The sequence below is a fragment of the Cryptosporidium sp. chipmunk genotype I genome (genome assembly GCF_004936735.1).
Source record: "Cryptosporidium sp. chipmunk genotype I strain 37763 chromosome Unknown contig_53, whole genome shotgun sequence".
Classification (NCBI taxonomy): Eukaryota; Apicomplexa; class Conoidasida; order Eucoccidiorida; family Cryptosporidiidae; genus Cryptosporidium; species Cryptosporidium sp. chipmunk genotype I.
The window spans coordinates 40,636-61,696 of record NW_027125600.1 but is presented as its reverse complement, the minus strand read 5'-3'; the positions used below and the strand labels follow the sequence as shown (position 1 = coordinate 61,696).

Below are 21,061 nucleotides of genomic sequence, written 5' to 3'. Positions count from 1 at the left end.
TAATAATTCTTGGAGCCAAATATTATTATTTTTGGCGCCAACGTGTGTACTAATATTATATTTAATTAGTAATTGAGGGGGATAAGAAGGAGAATAAGAAAAAAAAACCATATTAAATGTAATAAAATAGAATACAGAAATAATATTAAGAGGATTTCTCCAAATAATTAGAACGTAGGTTTTGGGAATCTAAAATTAAAAATAAGGTGGATTTAGCTATTCAAAAGGATTAAAGAAAAAAATTAGAATTTGAGATTTTTACTTTTTTTTTTTAAGTCGATATTTTTTACTGGTATCTAAGAAATAGGGGGTTAATTAATTACGTGTAAAAAAAAATTAAAAAGTAATTTAAAGGAAAAAAGAAAAATTAACAATATTAATAATAAATAATTAAACTTTCTTTTTTTAAAAAAAATAAGTTATTTAATACTATATACTAAATATTAAGCCAAGGAGTTTCCAACTTTATTCTTATGTTGGTAAATAATTAATATCCAATAACCAGCACCAATACAAATATATTACTAAGGTAAGATAGTTCAAATAAGTAATCATTAAAGGTTAAATATATAATAATAAACAATATTATTATTATTATTATTATTATCATTATTTTTTTAAAATATACTGAATATCTTGAATTATTTCCTGGTCACTATTCATATTTGTATTGGATCAATATCGCCATTACTACTGTTAAATCCAATAATCCTTCAATCATTATATAAATTGGAATTCTAACTAAATATTTCTTAAGATCATGGAATTTCGGAAGAATTTGAAGAATGCAAAAATAACTAGACTCAAACTAACTAAAAAGTATATATCATTTTTGGCCTTGCTAATCTTTATATATATTCTGGAATTTAACTCAATATTCGTCACTTCTTTACAGGAGACAGGCCAAATTTTGAATGAAACTGTCACTAAAATTGAAAAAACATCATCTGAAATTAGTGACTCGACAAAAAATGATAATCTAGAAACCTCCAATGAGTCACTTAATCAAAGTGATTTTGATGATGAAAGTGATGATGAATCTAATGATCTCGAATCTCATAATAACTCCGGTACTTATAAAGATACTGATACCTATATCGATAACTATATTTATACGAATAATACGAATAATACCAGTACCAACACTAATAATTACAGTGATACAAATAATGGTACGAGAAACGGTTACGTGGAAAATAGGAATAGCACAAGTGCAAATCAAACCACTCTAAAAGAAGAAATTGAAATAATTAAAAGCAAATTAATGAATTCTACATTTAAAATGGATGATTTCTATGCTAAAACAGTCTACGATCGACTCTTTGAGATGTTTGAGCCTGCTAGTGATAAGACTTTAGACTTTTTGGAGATTCATGCAAACTTAACTAGAATTATTGATACTTCCAAATCTAGTTTTAATATTGCAGATTCTTATGGAGTTTTAACGTATCTATGGTTTTACGGTATACCTAATAAAGATGGTAAATTAGAATTCCCTTATGGATGGCCAAGGAATATTGATATTGCTTTAAGATATGCCTTAAAAGGAGCAACCAAATTTAATTGTGGTTTTTGTTACACAATTATGGGATTATTGTTTGCTTGGGGATATCCTCCTTTAGTTAATAACACTCATGGATGGATAGGAGTTGACAATTCTACATCTAAAATGGATGTTTTCAAATCCTCAGCTTCTAAGAATACATATTTCTTATATCATAATACACATAAATATTCCAATAATATGGATTCTGACCAGATCTATTTCCCATTGGAAAAGAATGGTTTTGATTTAGTATTTATGAATTATGCATTAGCATCCAAGAATAAGGATGTTTTTGGACAGCTTGCTAACTCATATTATTTGAGATATAGCCTTTCAGATATTACATATCACTATGATGATTTAAAAAACTCTTCGGCTTTTAGTCTTCATAGAGTTCCAAGAAATCTCACTTCTATTGTTGGAATATCCTCAACCTCTTCTTCCAGATGTATTGTGGCTCTTGAACCTCTGATTTTTGTTGCAAGTAAGACACTAAGTGATCATAGAGATCTTTTCTTACCAGAGATATCTACTCTTCTTAGAGAAAATAAGCCAAAAGAGCATGAAACAAAGCATTATGCTGAGTGGGTTAAAAGTCTTGCAGCCGATAGAGATCCTGAGGGAATGACGTCTTTGGGAGAGCTTTACTATTACGGACATGAAGCTGGTGGAATTGCGAGAGACGTCAACAGAGCTGCTCAACTTTGGGAAGAATCTGCAAGAAGAGGCGATCCTCAGGGTGCTTTAGCGAGAGCTTTTCTAAATTTAGATGGTACAATAGGCACAGAAAGAGACTCTGGTCCTTATTTGAGACAAGTTGTAAGACATGGAGAACCTCCAGCTGCAGCTTTAGCTAACTATTATATATATAAACTTGGACTTGACGTTGATAAGAACTCAACAATAGCTGGTGAGTACTTGAAATTGGCAGCAGATCTTGGAGATGGAAATGCTCAGCTGATTCTTGCGCATGCTTATGCTGGAGGTAAGATGGGAGTAATTCCTCCAGGAGGTCATAACGATACTTTAGCTTTAAAGTACTATAAGCTTTCAGCTGAGGGAGGAAGAGCTGTTGCTTTCTTTAATTCAGCAGTATTGACTTTAAAAGGATCAGACACCAAATACAAAACTGAAGAAAGCAGATGCATTGCTTCTATAGATTACTTAACTCATGTTGTAAAAAAGAATAACCATGTAAAATTCTTAAGCTTACTCAGTAAAAGATCATATGAAAATGGAGATATTGTAGGATCCCTTCTTAGAGAAATGACTTTAAGTGAATTGGGTTTCATTGAAGGACATATTAATTCACAGGATTTATGGAAGGAAAATTCGATCTTATATTATAATAATGCAGTAAAAAAAATTTTTAATAATACAAATTACGATACCTATATAAATATAGGTACCGATATAAATAATAATATGGTATCGAATAATGAGTTATATAGCCAATTAAGAGAAAAGCATATGAATTTTTTGAGTATAGTGAGCAATTTGATGAATGAAAAATTAAGTGTATGCGAGGTAATTTTATTGGACGAAAGTAATGATAAGTTTTCAACATTGTATCCGAGTAGATTTGATATGGAAATGAGTGGGATTTCTTCATCAAAATTATGTTTGGTTAAGGCTAATAGAAAGGAGGTATTTTTCAATGTTCCAATAAGCTTTGATAACACAATAGTCCATTTAAATTCGACATATTTCAAGTATTACGATATATTTGATTCACAAAATGCAACATTAAGAGGCAGATTAGATTTAAGTTACTCTAGAAATATGTCAAAAAAGGAGAAGAATAGGGTATCTGAGTTTCTAAGTTGTTGGATGAGGCCAAGATCCTATTATGATGAATTTGAGAATATGGAAAATAGACTTAAAATAAGAGAATCTGATGGAGGAAGAGAAACAGATGATGGGGATGAGGTGGAAGAGCCTAATATATTTAATAGATTACTGGAACTTTGGCAGAGGCCTAGAAGTGGGAGTTATAATAGGTACCCAAAGCCATGGTATAAAGTCTTAAAGAAATTACATAATGTTTTCAACTTTTTATATAGCTCAATTTTTCTTAAATTAGTGATTAAATTAAATAATTATTTTCTAAGTCTTTTAAATGGGAATTATCATCAAGCGGTAAGAGAAGGAGGGGGAGAAGAAAAAAATATATTTTCAAGGATGAACTTGGATTTGGGTCTGGACTCGTATTTTGAAATTGATGAAGAGAAGGTACCAGAAATAATAAAATTAAAAAGAAATTCATCTCTTTGGTGCAGTCACTATTACTCAATAAGATCGTCATCAAATGGAGATATTTCTTCAACTCATAATTTGGTTCAACAGTTTTTAGAAGGGAGTTTTGGTGTTAACAAAGACCCAGTTTCTGCTTTTAAATTCATTATGCAGGGAGTAAATAGTAGGGATCCCAAGTCAATCTTGGATTATGCTATTGCTCTTAATAAGGGAATTGGAGTTAGGATGGATAAGCCAAAGTCTTATAGACTTCTTTGGCATTTAATAACAAGAGGTCCATTTAATATTGAGGAAATTCTTCCAAAGATACCGTCAGGACCAAAATTTGTTCCTTCTATATTAGATACAATAAGAGATACTTTGGTACCTTTAATGAAGAATAATACAAATTCTACAAGACAAGGAGGTAAACTGAATTCAGATAATACCGGGTCAGTAAGATTGAACAATAATGGTAGCAGTGGTAATTTAAGAGAATTTAAAGAGTACGAAGGAGTTAAAAGTTCAGATTTTGGAGAAGATATTTATCAGGGGGAGAGGAGTGATGAAAATGAACAAGAACAAGATCAGCCAAACTCAGTCGGGGAGACGAAATATAGAAAAGGAAAAAGAGCAAGAATGAACGATACCATAAATATGAATTTTAAAACTCAGCAGGATTTAGCTACCAGGATCTCATCCTTTAATATTTTGACGATCTTAACACTGGATTGGATTTACTTTAATATTATTTTAAAATATTACTACTCTTCGATAGCCTTGAAGAATCAAATTTGGTACTGTTTATTGAATTTATACCAAAAGAAGACGAATAATGACAAGGATTTAGTTGAAAAAACAAAAGATGAGAAGTTTGAAAGTAATGTTAGTAAAATAATTAATGGTAATAGTAAAAATAACGATATTATGGATTCAAACGGTAATTCAGATACTTGTTATAACAGTATTTGCAACGTTAATGGAAAGGTTAGATCTGAAATATATTGTAGTCAATTAACTGAAAAATTCTGTGAATATTCAGTTATTCTAGAAGCTTTGAATGAATATAAAAAGAAAAAAAATAGATTATTGGAAGAGGAGTTAGTTTTGATGATAGAAGACGATCCATTTCCTCTATCATCTAAATTCAGATATATCTCAGATGAGGAATACGGAAAAGCTTCAAATATTTGGAAAGCTTCAATTTCAATTAGATTATATTATTTTATATTAAGAATAGTTATCATTATTGGCACAATTTCAGTTTTGATTCCATTGAATATTGCTATAACAGAGAGAATAAACCATTAAGGCTATTTTGGGGGACTTATTATTAGTGGCTATTGTTTTTCAACAAATAACTTTCATTAGTATTAACAAATAGATTATTAATTTATATTAGGTATACATTTAATTTTAATCATCTTTTTAACTATATTTTTTTTTCACCCCCAGAATTTATTTTGGAGAAAATTTTAATTTAATTTAGATGTCTATGATACCTATACTTTGTATTTTTGCATGCATGCAAGGTAACTAATATTTTGAGGGGGGGGGAGAATAATAAAGTTTAGAGATTAAAGGCGGTTTTTAATTTTTTTTTTTTTTAAGAAAGATAGATAAATAAATAAATAAAATTAATGGTTACTTTGAAATTCAATTAACCATATTATTATAATCAAAAGATGATTCATGATGAATAATATTTCCTGGATAAGGCATTTCATAAAAACTGGAAGTAGTTGTTAGACTAGAATTTGAATTTAAGCTTGATAACTTTGTAAAAGAATCTTGTTTAATATTTAAAAAACCATTGTTGTTGTTATTATTATTAGGTGATTTAAAGTTATATTTTTTAGCATTACAGTTTCTAAGATGTACTTGGCAAAACAAGGAAATATCATCTGGATTTGAAAGATGAGGAAAATCCCCCCCGTATTTAAGTTGTGCAAGTTTAACATTTTCAAATTTTAAAATAGAATTAACGAAATTATGATCATCAAAGGAGTTATCTGGACTAGAAATAAATGTGATTCTTTTATTATCTAATAAACTTGAAAATCTTGTTAAATTTAATATAGATGATGTTTCATCACCTGATAATACAAAACTTAATCTAGAAGCCAAATCGTGATTTGAGAGTGAATATAATTGTCCAATCACAAAATTTAATGATTGATTATATAATTTATCATATAAGTTATTATTGTTGTGAGTATTTGTTATTGTTGAATCAAATCCCATATCTTCTATTGGAGAGTATAGTATTTCTCTATTTTTGAAAATCTCAGAAATTAACTTTATAAGAATAAATTGTGGACAAAAATATAAAAATGTTGAAGCTATCGATGGTAATGGCAAATTTAATGTTGATACAAAAGCATTACATAAAATTAATGATTTTACTCTATTTGGAAATTCTTGTGAAAACATAATACTTAAATATCCTCCTAAATCACTTCCATATAAATGTATTGAATCCAATTCAAGTTGATCCAAAAAAAGAGAAAATGACCTAATCCAATCATTAATATCTTCATATATTGGATATTGTACAGAAATGACTCTATATCCACATTTTAACATATTCTTCATAAACATGAAGTATTCACCAGCAGTACCTGAAAGGCCATGAAGTATAACAATGGAGTCAAATTCATCAGATTTGTGATTTTCATTATTTAAATGATTGTTACTATTATATTTCTGTGAAGCACTATTTAGTTTATTAAGCTTGTCTTGATCTTTATTAGATAATTGTTTCACTGTCTTTCTTGAGTAGTAATCTTCAGTTATATCTTCAATATCTGTAATACTTTCTTGAGAATCTATTTTGCTTATTTTTTCGAGATCTTTAGGATTACAATCAATCCAAGTCCATATTCCATCTAAATAAGGTATTGTAATTCTTTTTAAAGGGTAAGATTCGATAAAATTCGCAAACTCATTAGAAAGTCTTGTTACCATTTTTTTTTCACTTAAAGTACGATTTTATGTATTTATATGATATAAATATATGAAAATGTAATTATCTTTCTTTCAGATTTCTAAATCTAATAAATAGAAAAGTTATGTGAAACAAATTCAAAAGTTTTCAAATTTGGAATATTTTTTAATTAACTTCATATCATTCCCATAAGACCAAATTTAGAAAATTAATTTTAACTATATTTTTAAAATTATCCTTTTTTTTTCTTTATAATCAATGTTTTCTAAGTTTACCACATTAAAAACTTTATTAAACTATTGAAACTAAACTCCTCTTCTTAATATAAGCCTTCTGGATCTTTAATTTGGTTGTGTATTTATGAACACAGACTAATAAATAAAGACGCAAACTCTCACATATAAGCAGTTAATTCTATTGACCAATTCAAGTTTCTTTCTTTTTTAATATTTCTTATGCAATTTAATTCCAATAAATTAAATTCTGGACCTCACACTATTTTGGCGCCATCTAAAAAGGCGGGGTTGTAGTTCAAATGCAAGCAAAATATATGATTTACTGACGTGTTGAAAAATAATTACAGAATATAATTTAAAGAAAGTAAACAAGAATTAATTAAATTAATATAAACGCAAATTTTACCGCTAAAATTAGGCACTTCTGTTTTAAACAATATATTAATAGTATATTCAAGCTTGTATTTGCAGGTTTGCAATTATATAAAGCATTGCATGCATACATGTAGGAATAAAGTGCATATTGAAATACAAACCACTCCTTAGATTTAATATAGCCTCTAAATAAGTGTAGTTTCTAATTAAATATTTAAAGGTGATATTAATAATAGTATTAATAATAAGAGAATAAATCAATAAAAATAAATAACATTAGATCCCATCTTATTCTATTTCTATTTATTTATTGGTTAAATGTTGGCGCCAAACATATTCATTGGTAGCTTGGGAGGATAACTAACAAAAGATGTGGGATAAAATTGACTATTGCTGATTTGATTGGATTTTGGGAATGGATTGACAGTATTAAATCCATTAGGTGCTTGTAAGAGTTGTTCACTTACCCCAAAATTTACTAGTTTGTGATCGGAGCAATATTCCGAGTTAGTATATTGACTATTTATAGAGCTTGTAAAATGCCCAGTTTGAGGTAATTGCTGGTAGAAATTATTTGAATTAGGAAGAGATCTAACTGGAGCAACTAAATTTTGGTTTATTGATTGCATTATAGTTAAGGGAGGGTAGGTAATTAAATTTGATGTCTGATTGATATAATTTGGATGATCAAATGATCTATACGAGGAAATTGGTGGGGTTGGAGGGGTATTAGTTGCTATAGCTTGTGAAGAGGAGGATGTAGACATTGGGAATTGATTTATACCTGTAGAAATATGAAAGTTGTGCAGTTTGCTTTGAGATTGAATAAATCTTTGGTTTGGAGTTACTTGATGATTATACTGAGAGATATTTCTTGGTGTAATACTTTTGATAGGGTTAGAAAGCATTACTCCGTGTATTGGCTTTAATTCATACCTTTGTTCAAAAGGATATTTGAAATTATGGAGATCATAGTTTTTGTTTTTGTTATTACTAATATTAGAAGATTCTGGTCCAACAAACATTGAGTAAGGATTAAAAGTATTAAATCCTATTACAGGTTTGTCTTCACCATTTCTCTGTAAATGTTCACCAGTCATAACTTTATTTTGTGTATTCAAGTTCGAATTTGTACTTATTCTTAAGTTATTAGTGTCTGTAAACTGATTGTTCTCTGAGTCAAAATTACTCAAATTGTAATTAGGAAAACCTTCATTTATGTTTCTATTGTTAAATATTGGATTAAATAGACTTGCAGTTGGGGGAACCAAGTTGACTGATGAAGCTGCGAGATGGGAGGAATGATCTTCATTATAATTAAAACTGGGATTTTGTATAAATCCCTGATCAAATGTCTTTATTTGATTACTCGGTGGGAACTGACCAATTCTTGAGCCTAAAACAGGCCCTATAGCAGGTGAGGGAGCTGAAGTGGGAGGTAAGCTTAAACCAGAACCTAATACTTGATTAACGTTTTTACTAGCATCCACTGTTTTCCTGTTTTCCAAGTGATTGACCTCATGCTTTTTGTTCTCGTCTTCCTGATCATTATTTTCTCTAAATGTTGGAGGAGAGTCTTCTTGTGAAACCTGGTTTTCAGATGAATGAATGGGTTTACTCAATACACTCAAGTTAACAGAATGGAAAACTAAGTTGTCATTCTTATTGGCTTGTAACATCGAATTGTAGGCTTCTTGAGGTATTAAAAAGTTCTGGTTCTTTCTTAAATGTCTTATACAATTATCAGTCATTCTAAAGTAATGATCAAAGTCAAAATCTATGCTTTTATCTCCTCCAAATGGAGAGCAAAAATACTCGGAAACTGTACCGGCTCCTCCTGAATGAATTGTTAATTCTGGATTCTGATCTAAATGAGCAAGTATCGAAGTTTTCAAACATGAAATATACTCTCTTACTCTTGCTAGAATCGTCTTGTATGAAAGCTCATTTCTTGGTCTTCCTTGTTGTAATATTCCTGTAGCTATATCGCTAATAGCTTTACAAAATGACCAAGTAAAGACCCCATGGATTATATTATAAGCTCCTCCTCTTGATATTGGAATCTCTATCACACCCAATTTGGACTCTGTTGTGGATGAAAGTAACCCAGTACCATTAAATGATTGAGAGTTAGAAGGAACAGAAACTGAACTACTTGATAAACTCATTGAAGAGTCAGTTACCTGAGTCTTTCTTGTAACCGATAATAATGGTAGCGAAGCTTCAGCAGCTATTTGACTCCATGGAGCAGCAGAAAAGCAGTATCCCTTACATGATAGAGAAACATATTGCGTAGATTGAAGACTTGGATCTTTTAAGTTTTGTGTATTACCAACTTGAACACAAGGTACATATCTTGGCCTTACAAGCCTATGAACCATTTGTTCTTCCTTAAATACTGACGAATTATATTGTGCTCTTTTTACCTTATTAGTTGCTGATAGAAATGGCCAAATTCCTTTTGTTACTATACCTTTAATATACCACATACCATTTAAGTTACCAGCTGGATCCAAGATAGTTTGACCCCCATTACAATCTAAAATTACATTCAATTGAGTTTCTGGAGGAACACATAGCAATAACTCCTTAAGCTCACTACAAAGTAATACATTATATTCATCCAAATCAGAACCATTTGAAGCCAAATACAATGTAGAATCTGCTGGTAGTAGAGCTTCGTCATATCCTTCCCCTTCATATGATGTTAAAACATCTACTTGTACTCCATGTCCTGCAAAATAAAATACTAGAATATCGCCAGCTTCTGCATCTCTAGTTAACCAATTTATTGCTGTTAAAATATTCCTTTTATTTGGATATATTCTGGAATCATGATGTTTTGTTGGTGGAATTTCGTCTCTTGGCCAGTTATCATAGAAAGAAACTGGTTCTTGAGAATCCACCAAAGTATCATAACCTCTATCTGGCTCGCAGTCAGTCAGAAAGATTATATCTGATGCATTAAAATCGAAGTGAGACATTAATGTCAAAGCCATTAACTTTGCATCATTTGCACAACCTCTTAAACTTATTCCTTCTGTTTCCACATAATTAATTCCAATAATGACTGCCTTCTTCTTAGGGATATGTCCACTCATATTTTATTTTATTTTATTTGTTATTAAAAAAAACTTTCGTAAATACATTAACATGTATATAGATATAAATCAATTAATACTTCCTTGTTACTTATTTTAGTTATATTTTTCCAATGTTTTTATGGGTTTTCCTGTAATATATAATTTAATCAAATTGTATTGTCAATGTTAATTAATAGTGATAATTTCCAAGTAGAATAGAATTCAAAAAAAACAATTAGAATAGAACAATCATATGTGTTTAATTTTCACTTATTTTCCAATATATTAATTTAACTTAAAGTTACATGAACTTAACACAAATATATGTGTAAATATGTTTTTCTGTATTTACTGACCTAATTTATTCTTTTTAAAATGTAGTTCCAACAATAACTAATCTTTAAAAAAAAAAAAATTTATTATTTTTTGGTATTGCTAATAATTTATATTTTAATTGTGTGGATTAAGAACAACAATTTCTAGTTCATATTATTAATTAAAAAAGGAAAAAGCCCGCCATTTATATAACATTTTATATAAATTTGCATGCAGTGTTTTAGGCAAATAAATTTTAGAGGGGGGAAAGAGAGGGAAGGGGGGGGGGGAGAGGAAAAGAGAGAATGCGAGAAGGGAAGAAAGCTTGCGTTAGATTGTTAATGTAATAGTATAGTTAGTAAATTAAGTCGTGAAAGTGATGGAATTAAGACGGAAATGAGTGGAAATAGATAAAGAAAATTTTAGAATAAAAGCTATATAATAAATGGAAAAAAAGCTTGCGTGCGAACCATTACGTGTAATTGTTCATTTTTCCAAATAAAAATCATATAAATGATAGCAGTGATTTATATTTGAATAATTATATATAGTTAAGTAATAATAAATGGTGAATTTCTACAGAAAAAAAGAAAGAATTGTTGATTTGAGTGTTATAATTGAAATAACAGAAATTATTACACGAGGTTGAAAATGTCTCTAATTAATATGTTCCAAACAACCTCAATAACAATCTCAGCACAAATCAAATAAATAACTATCCATTCAAGCTTATAACCATGCTGAAGGGATAGCTCATTATTTAACATATCGTATAAATCTTTAATAATATCTAATCTCTGATTAAGAATTTCAACTCTTTTGGGTATATCCAAATAATTTCTGCAAGTAATGTAATGTGGTTCATAATCTTGTAAATCCCAAAAAATATCTGGTGTATCTAAAATATCGGTTTGTAAATTAATATAAAAACGATTAATAAAAAGTTCACCAATTCGTTTACTAATATCCTCTCTGTTATCCTTAATTGTACCACTTTTGGCCAAGCTTTCTGGTAGTGATCTTGTACTGTCAATATTTTGGTCAACAACACTTTCGAAAACTGAAAGTTTTACACTTTGACTTAATGCATAGCTATAACTTAATCTTTCTAGTAATGAATCTGAAACCAGATGAATGTTATCTTGCTTAATTGATGGTCTTTCTCCCCAAACATAAGTCATATCGTCATCCTGAAATTCATCAGTTCTTATATGTAATGGCTGCTTAATAAATGTTTTTAGTATGTTCACTATTGCAATTCTTTCAGCTCTTGTTAAATCCCACCCAACGACACACCCAAACTTAAAAACATAACAGATTCTGTTCTCTAGCCATCTTAAACACACTACTTCACTGAATGTCATTTCTATATGTATTTGTTTCGTCGATAAATCTCCTTGTTTCCAAGCCTCGAGAATCATTGGAAAATCCATTTCATTTGCAAAACAGCAAGCCCATACCATACCAGCTGGTTCTTTAATTTCTTGCTCAAGCTCTCTTATCGATGTTTGGATATCCGCTCTCTTCCTTGTAACGCGAAATGACGATTTGAATTGTCTATTCTTCAAGTTACCATCAGAATGAAAGTCCATATCTTCCATTTTTATTAAATAATTTTCAATTCTCCTTAGGTATGCTCGTTATAATTATTTATGTTAGTCTACGCTCTCTCTACCAGTCGAATCTACCTAATAATAGCATGCAATATGAGTGTATATTTGTTAATATACAAATTTATTTCAACTAACTTAATTTTAATTTTTTCTTTCGCAATTTCATTAGTTACTTTTATACATTAATGTCATTATGGCTCCATTATGCAATTAATAGGATAAACACTTCCCGCTCATCCTCTAATTGGGCGCCGCCGACTGAATTGAACTTGTTTTGCGGGAAGGTTTTGTATATAAAAAAAATGTTTATTGGGGGGTTATTTACTCAATTTTTTTCAAAGGAATGCATAAATAGTATAATACAGTATATCGTGAAACCGAGTGACGAATAAAAGTAGTAATTGATATATAAATATATATGTATATTTACTTATTCATTTATATAAGTCAAACCTAGGATTTAAAAAATAAGAGAACAATAGGTTTGCTCAAAATAGCAATTATTAAACAATTGTGGTTTATTAAGAAAGTAGAAACTTGAGATACAAGGAAACAACTTTTTAAAAAGATATTCTTTTGATTTCAATCAAGGCTCTAAATATTTTTTTTCTTATTTTTCCGTAATAATAAAAATAAACAGCTAATACTTTTTAGTATTAATTGCAGTTATTAAGCACAAACACAGAAATTATAAATATATACTCACACACATTAACAAGCTGACGAGAATTATATTAAAATGAGTCTTTACTCGGAGGAAATTAATGAGGTAAGTTTTAAATGTAAAATAACAAGTATTTCTATATTTACATATTTTAGATTGAAAATTGTATGAATTCAGGGTACTATGAAAAAGTGATGATGCTAATAAAAGAAGCAGAATATATCAGAAATAAAGACTTTGATGTGGACACACTTTTAGAGCTTACTCAATTTAGATGTAAAATACATTTAAATCAAATAGAAAAAGATTCAATAGGATCACACTATTCAGAATCTATTTCAAATCAAAAGTTTGGTATTGCAGCTGTTTGTTTGTTTACAATTTTTAATCTTCCAGAAACTACAGATGAAAGAAGATATGAACTAATTAATGAAATGAGACAATTATATGTACATAACAACAATAAAATTGCAATTGTTGATATTATTTTATTATTAATGAATCTACATATGAACGACTTTAAATCAACATTAGCAATCACAGAATGCGCTCCACCTAGTTTAAAGATTATCCAAGTTTTTATTTTTTGTATTATGAATAGATATGATCTGGCACAATCTTTATTTGACGATTTGATTGAGAATTATGATACATATACTTGTGAAATGGAGAACTATCATTCCCTTTCTAATTTTAAAGAATCCTCTCTAGTTAGAACTGCATTAGCTTGGTTACAGTGTCTTAAAGGCGAATATAACTCATCTTTTATCACTTATGCAAATATGCAGACTGATTTTGGTGAAAATTCCTCTTTTAGACTTCCTTCTAAAGCAAAAGACTCACAATCCATAATAATTTTGAACGGAATATCTGTAATACATATGCAAAGACAACACTGGAGTGATGCTTATGAACTTCTTTTAAATGCTTATAAGATGAATCCTAAATGCCAAGTTACACTCTCAAATTTAATAACCTGTAGTTATTTCCTAAATTTAAAGGATGAACCTGAAAAATACTTGAATGAACTTAACTCAGTAAACTGTAATCATCATAAAATTGTTTGTGTTGAAGCCATTGAAAAAAGCTTTAAGGCATTTAACTAACTATTATTGAAAAACAAATGCACTATAGAAATAATCCAGGAGATTGATTTTTTTTACAATTATATTTACATTGATACATAATTTACATTATTTTCCCTTAAGGTTTTTTTTCTCCTTTCATAACGCCAATACGTGCAACGAGTATCATATGTATAAGCATTTTTAATTTGTCAGAGAAAAACAAATTCAAAATTTTGAGAATTTGGTGGTAATTTATGGATATTTAAAAAGCTAGCTCATGTAAATTCAGGCCTTTATTCTCAATGCCCCTTTCTTTTACTTGCTTTTTAATACATATAAGTACTTGTTAACTTAACGGTTTTTTCCCATATATATCGTGCCACTTTAGTGCATGCGAAATAAAATTTTATGTGGCCAAATTGCATGTGCAAAAAATAAAAATAAATTCCGAAAATCTTGTCTATGAGAATTAGAGTAAATGCTAATCCTGTATTTTTATTTGATATGTAAGTAGCCCGTGCTGAAGTTTGATACAACTAACGATTTTATTCATAATAAAATTATTATAAAATTAAACATTTATCTACAAAAAAATTTTATTTGATATTTTGAAAATTAAAACAAATTTCAATGCATTAATATTCAGTTACGTGTATAATTATCAATAAAAAATCCCCCCTCATTAAAAGAGTTGGCGCCATCCCTCACACTAAATTTATGTAAAATATATCTAAAAAACGTAAAAAAGATTAAAATTATAGAGGTAGAAGGATCTGAGGAAAAAAAGGTAATTGGTAAATTTTGGAACAAATAACAAATAAATTCCAAAGATGCACAAAATAATTGGCTAAACTTAAATCCTTCCGTTTTTAAGTAGTACTAAGCTGAACTTAAAATAGCAATTGAAATTAAGATTCGAATTGAATAAATAAATAAGAATTTAGGATTGGCAATAGTTTGCCTTGAAATGATTCAATTTATCAAATTGACTAAAGCCAGTATCCAGAATTGGGTATTTAAATTTTAAAATATTAAAAAATTTAATATTAGAAAATTATTACTATTTTTGAACTGAAAAATACTAATTGAATTGGATAGAATATATACAATAGAGAAATTTTTTAATTTGTTATTATTAAAATGGACAAGAGGGAAAACATTATTTTAAAATGTGAATTGAAAGACAGTACAATGAAAGAATTTTCTGATTCAAGCTCACAAGAAAAAATAGAAGTTGGAGATTTAAATTCAATGGGAGTATTGCTAGAGAATCAAAATCTTAATAGTAATAGTCATTCAGAATATCCAGAAATATTTGAGCAGCTTTCAAATACTCCACTTAACTGGGATTTAAAAATTTATGAACATTTTTTAAATTTGAGTAAAGATTGTATAAGAGAGGTGTATAATCATACAGAAATTCAAGCTCCAAATGAAACTGTAGAAAACTGTTTCAAGGCAATGCTAAGCCCATTAAGATTACTTAGGTTTCTTATTGGATTTAATTTCAACATTACCAATGCATTCAACGCTTTTAATAAACACATTAAATGGAGAAAAGAATTTAATATGGATAATGTAGTAAGACCATATGTAATTACAAATATGGTTCCAAACAATAATATAGAAATGGCTCCACTACACAATATTATTACAAGATATTATCCCTGCAATCTATTATTAAGAGAAAGTACTCACGAAAAAACTCCATTAAAAGATTTCTATGGTAATATTATTTGTATTGAAAGATTTGGTCTATTGGATGAAACAAGATTATTAGGAGCTGTTAAAGTTGAGGAATTGTTATTGTGGTATTCTTATCATATGGAATATAGAAGTATACTTTTAGACAAACTTTCATATGAAGCTAAATCACTTGTTAGAGCTACTTGTATTATTGATTTATTTGGATTAAGTTTATCTCAAGTACACTCTTCACATATGATTACAATTCTAAGAAGAATGATACAATTAGCTTCTGACAATTATCCAGAAGGTATGTCTTATGTGGTTTTTGTTAATTCACCCAAATTCTTTTCAATTGTATGGAATTCATTCAAGTCATTGCTTGCTGCGAGAACTGTTGAGAAGATTCTAGTTTTAGATGAAGATTATAAAACCAAATTAATCAATATTGTACCAATTAGTAATCTTCCACAATTTTTAGGGGGTCTTACAACTGATCAATTTTCTACTGTACCTAATACTGGCACATTATTATTAGATTGTTTTGGACTTGGTGATGATAGACAAACATTACATATAAAAAGAATGAAAAAAGAAAAAGTATCAATTTCTATATCAAAACCTAATACAAAAGTATTTTGGACATGGGGTGTTTTGGATGGAGAAATTAGCTTTTCTGCTAAATATTTCACAGACAAAATCCTTTCATCATTAAACCATGATAAGATAAAGAATGATTTTTATCATAGTGATACAGATAAACTATTTAATTCAAATAATACCTTTTTATCTGATAACTATGATAATTACTCAGATTTTAAAATAAATATCAGTTCTAACAGCAATGATATTAATTATCATTCAAATACTAATACAAATAGAAAATCTTCTAAGAATTTGAAAAAGCTTTCCAATAATAATATAAGTCCAATTCCATCAATGCAAACTTTAATGAATCAGGAAATTACTTTGGTTCCAATGTCTAAATTTGATTCTACTAAAGCATATGGTGGCTCATATTTTTCAGAATCACCAGGTTATTTAGTATTGCAATGGGATAATTCTTGGAGTTTATTTTCTGGTAAAACTGTTCATTTTGTCATCAAAACTAGTAATAAAGCATTACATGAAGACCATAATGATAATGTCTCTGCCAATAATGATAATAATGATAATGATAATGATAATATTAATAATGGTGATAATAATAATATTAATAATAGTGATCCAAATATTAATAATTTATCAGATATAAGTAATTTAGTATCTCATAATGTAGCATTAACGAATATAACTAAAAAAAGGCCATCTAAAAGTCATAAATCTGTTGAGAAGAAAAGGGTTAATTCAAAAAGAAGTTCAAAAATGTCAAATAAATCAATGTCTATTGCAATAATGGATAATCATCTTTCAATTCCTAATATGAGTTTAAATAAAAACTATAATAGCCATTCATTATTAAAATCAATTAAAAAAGGTAAACGTGATTATAAATATGAAGAAAATAATACCGTTAACTATCCAGAAGAAAGATTAAATAAAGTATTTAATGAAAATGATAGAAATGCAATATCATCAATAATAAATGATATGAGTCAAGTATATGATTCATCTATTAATTATGAGAATGACAGTAATTCAGAATGTCAAACAAATTCTTCATTTGTGACAGCATATTCAAAAATTGATGAGATTTTGGATTTATTTGAATATAATAAGAATTCTTTGTTGAACTTGAATACATACAAAAGGACAAATAATCAAGTAGAGAGTGAGAGTATAAAAAAAGATAAAGAATTACATGATAAATCTTTAAAAACTTTTAATGATTATAAATTAGCAGTGGGAGTAACTGTATCTGGGATGAATTCAAACCTTGTTAAATCACAATACAAATCAGGTCAAGATAAGCATTTAGTAGAATTAGAAAGGAATTTAGGTAATGAGAAAGATGATGATGATTATGAAGATGATGATAACGAAGATGGGAGTGATGAAAAAGAAGACAGTAGTGATGAAGAAGGAGATGAAGGTGATGATAATAGAGAAAAAGTAAAAGAAGGATTTAATAGCTCACAATTAAGTTTGGATGAAATAGAAGAGTGTGATTTATTAGTAGATAGTTTAACTTCTTCGAATTGTTCAAATTCAATTGAAGGAAGCTTTAATAAAGGGTCTAATTTAGTTAACAGACGACTACAAGTAATTACTAGAAATTTGCCAAATAATAATCAGATTTCTTTGGAAACAAGTATTAATATATTTGGCTTTGAGAATTTTGGGTTTGAATCATCACAAATATGTAAAAAAAGACATGAAGAGCTTTTAAACTATATTAATTGCATAGAGTTACAGCAGGAATATATAAAAAACCAAGAATTCTTTTCACCACAATCTTCATTTGATTTCACTAATAGGCCAGAAAAGGCGGGCTATAAAGTATCTGGATGTCATTTTAAACATTTACGTAATAAATTTACGAAAATATTTACTCATTCAAGAAAGAATAAGAGTGGAATGAATACAAAGCCTGAAGATATTGAAAACAATATTGATGATTTATTAAAAAATACATTTTTTACTAGAATAAGAAACAAGTTCAATAAGAAGAAATAATTTAAAATTTATTAGATTGATCTTAAGCATATATATTTATATTTATATTTATTTATTAGTAGAAATAAAGTATTTAAGGAAATAATAATGGCTTAAATAATGTGATTTATGGAAAAAAAGAAACAAACATAATTGAATAAATAATGGGGTTTGGATAAGGAACTTCATTCTAGCTGACTTTTATTAAAAAAAATGATAATAAAGTGAAAAAGAATTAAACTTTAGAACAAATTATCTGCATGCATTTTTTCAGCGGGCTCCACATGTTATTTTTATTATGATATTTAATAATTATTAGTAATACAATATATATTGAATATAAAATAATATAAACTGTTTAATTTTCTTTTCTCTTATTTTTTTTGGATGGGATTTTTATAGCAGTCTAATTTAGTATCTATACAGTGGATTCTGTTACGAATAGTTTATTAAAGAATATAGATGTAGTGGAAAATGATAGGAAAATATAAGAAAAACAACATTACGTGGAAGGTTGATAGATAGTAGAATAATTTGGGGTATCATTAAGAACAAAAAGTTGTATGGAGGATCAGTTATAGTTATTTAACTAACATTAGAAGTAATTTAAGAAAGTTAAAGAGATGAATGATGATAATAAAGGTATAAAATAGTGGATGATTTTCTCAAAATGTATTTAAGTATACTAGCTAGGAGAGAAAGTAGAAATGTGGGTGATTAGTAAGAATTACCTTGGTCTTCTCCATCTGCTTCATCCTCATCAGGAATATTAGTAAGATCCAAGTCTTCTCCAGTAATGTTTTTCCAGAGTCTCAATACATCTTGGGTGAGAGATTCGAAATGGGAGGAGGCGTCACAGGATTTAGAGACAAAAATATTATCATCTCTCCCTGAGTCAATAGGCTCATATAAGTCAGATGTATAAAAGAATTCTTCTTCAATAGAATTTCCTAGGAGCTTTATTGCGGGATTAATTTCCAAAAGTGGATTATCAGTTTCAACAGTAGTAGAAATAATTGCAATGTACTTGCCTTTAAGGGCCACTCCATGAGTACATGAGACCATCATAACGTAAATATCATTCTTTCTTCCGAGCTCATTTTGAGGAATAATAATTTGGCATGAAGATACGCCGTTGGTATCGTTAATTGGAGAATTTAAAATGCATATGCAACGTAAAACTTTACCGGTACATTTAACTTTGGGTTTATTATTGTTTTCATTTAAGACATACGATGGATCACAAATAACCATTTTACATTCAGCCTTTCCTTGTGAGGTAACAACGCCAGTTACTTTGCCTTGTTCATCATATAGAAACTTTACAACATTTGTATTCAGCATAAAGGTACCGCCATGAATTGCACATAATCTTGAAAAACCCTCTGGTAAACCTCCGAGACCATAAACAGGATATATAAAAGGTGATTTACCATATCTACTTAGACTCATCATATATAATCTAATCTTATCCAAAGTTTCACCACATGGTTTATTAATATAATCATCATTTGTATAGAGAGCCAGAGCATGACCAACAAAATCTATTGTTGTTGAAGACAAGCCAAAATGATCATATATATCTTTCATTGTGTTTTTGTTTCTATTGAATCCCATTTGTTTTGAAACATCATCATCTGACCAGTTTGCTACGAATGAAAAGAATGATCTACATCTATTCTTTTCCATAATACCGAGTAATGGACTCTTTAAAGCTTCAATTTCAGTTGCTGGTACCTTATGTATAAATTTTGGGTTGAATAGCAATCCTCCTTTTTGAAATTGATATACATAAGTTCCTTCTATTACTTGCCACTCCAAATACCTGGTTACTTTTGTTTTTAATAGTATCTTTACAAGATCGCCACTTGCCATTACAAATTTTGGTATCAGATCCACATTCCAATCTCTATTAGCTCCATAATTAGCAGGAGGAGTCTTACCAGGCCTAAACTTTTGATACAACGTTGTCAGATTCAATGACGCTGCTTCTCCACCATAATAACTATTTCTATCGATATGCAAAACCTTTTTCCCTGATGTTGATAATAAACCACTAATTATACACTCAGCTAATCCTGTTCCACATATTAATACGTCATATTTTTCATCCATTATTATATTCAATCACTTGAGTGCCTATTAGAAATAAGAGAAAGAGAAAAGTAGAGAGAAAAAAATAAAAAATAAAACCTGAAAATGCTCGTACTTTTTTTCCCCTTCTTTGCTTTATCAGTCTTATTTCTGTCCTTTCTCCTTAGCGCACACACAAGTCAATATCAATCTCTATTAAATCCAATTCAGTATGTGACCTTGGCTTTTAAACATATAATAATAACTCTAACTCTCACTTTGCCTTATATACAAGAACTTAACATACACTTTGCAAAATATATCGATTTTTTTTTGCAAATATTATTTTTATCCTTTTTCCGCTTAATTCATGACTTTTTTTTTATTATTAGGCTTTGGCGCCACGTGTGGGCGGGAAGATCTTGAAATAATGTTAATGCATGTAGGTATAGCAATGGAGGAATATAAAGTACATAATATTAATAGTTATCAATTAAATATGTATAATTTTTAAAAGTAGCAGTAAAAATATTGCGGGATAAAAGGTGCAGTTCTTTAAAATGAGCTTAAATGAATGACAGAGAAACAAGAGATAAATTTTGAGAACTAAAAGAAAGGAAAAAAAA

At 28.8% G+C, this 21,061-nt stretch overlaps 7 protein-coding genes across 7 annotated transcripts; 3 read left to right on the top strand and 4 right to left on the bottom strand.

Annotated features, from left to right (window-relative positions):
* Positions 1-760: 760 nt before the first annotated feature.
* Positions 761-5,092, top strand: ELE39_003438 (uncharacterized protein; the record flags this gene model as incomplete). The annotated part of the gene is made up of 1 exon (XM_067346424.1): positions 761-5,092. The coding sequence occupies one exon, from the start codon at positions 761-763 to the stop codon at positions 5,090-5,092; it is 4,332 nt and encodes a 1,443-aa protein (XP_067200961.1).
* A 345-nt stretch (positions 5,093-5,437) lies between these two features.
* On the bottom strand, positions 5,438-6,748 carry ELE39_003437 (uncharacterized protein; the record flags this gene model as incomplete). The annotated part of the gene is made up of 1 exon (XM_067346423.1): positions 5,438-6,748. The coding sequence occupies one exon, from the start codon at positions 6,746-6,748 to the stop codon at positions 5,438-5,440; it is 1,311 nt and encodes a 436-aa protein (XP_067200960.1).
* Positions 6,749-7,653: 905 nt separating this feature from the next.
* ELE39_003436 (ICE-like protease p20 domain-containing) lies at positions 7,654-10,440 on the bottom strand (the record flags this gene model as incomplete). Its single annotated transcript, XM_067346422.1, has 1 exon — positions 7,654-10,440. The coding sequence occupies one exon, from the start codon at positions 10,438-10,440 to the stop codon at positions 7,654-7,656; it is 2,787 nt and encodes a 928-aa protein (XP_067200959.1).
* Positions 10,441-11,372: 932 nt separating this feature from the next.
* On the bottom strand, positions 11,373-12,338 carry ELE39_003435 (uncharacterized protein; the record flags this gene model as incomplete). The annotated part of the gene is made up of 1 exon (XM_067346421.1): positions 11,373-12,338. The coding sequence occupies one exon, from the start codon at positions 12,336-12,338 to the stop codon at positions 11,373-11,375; it is 966 nt and encodes a 321-aa protein (XP_067200958.1).
* Positions 12,339-13,181: 843 nt separating this feature from the next.
* ELE39_003434 (coatomer epsilon subunit family) lies at positions 13,182-14,120 on the top strand (the record flags this gene model as incomplete). The annotated part of the gene is made up of 1 exon (XM_067346420.1): positions 13,182-14,120. The coding sequence occupies one exon, from the start codon at positions 13,182-13,184 to the stop codon at positions 14,118-14,120; it is 939 nt and encodes a 312-aa protein (XP_067200957.1).
* A 1,101-nt stretch (positions 14,121-15,221) lies between these two features.
* On the top strand, positions 15,222-18,383 carry ELE39_003433 (CRAL TRIO domain-containing; the record flags this gene model as incomplete). The annotated part of the gene is made up of 1 exon (XM_067346419.1): positions 15,222-18,383. The coding sequence occupies one exon, from the start codon at positions 15,222-15,224 to the stop codon at positions 18,381-18,383; it is 3,162 nt and encodes a 1,053-aa protein (XP_067200956.1).
* A 696-nt stretch (positions 18,384-19,079) lies between these two features.
* Positions 19,080-20,477, bottom strand: ELE39_003432 (rab GDI alpha; the record flags this gene model as incomplete). The annotated part of the gene is made up of 1 exon (XM_067346418.1): positions 19,080-20,477. The coding sequence occupies one exon, from the start codon at positions 20,475-20,477 to the stop codon at positions 19,080-19,082; it is 1,398 nt and encodes a 465-aa protein (XP_067200955.1).
* Positions 20,478-21,061: the final 584 nt, after the last annotated feature.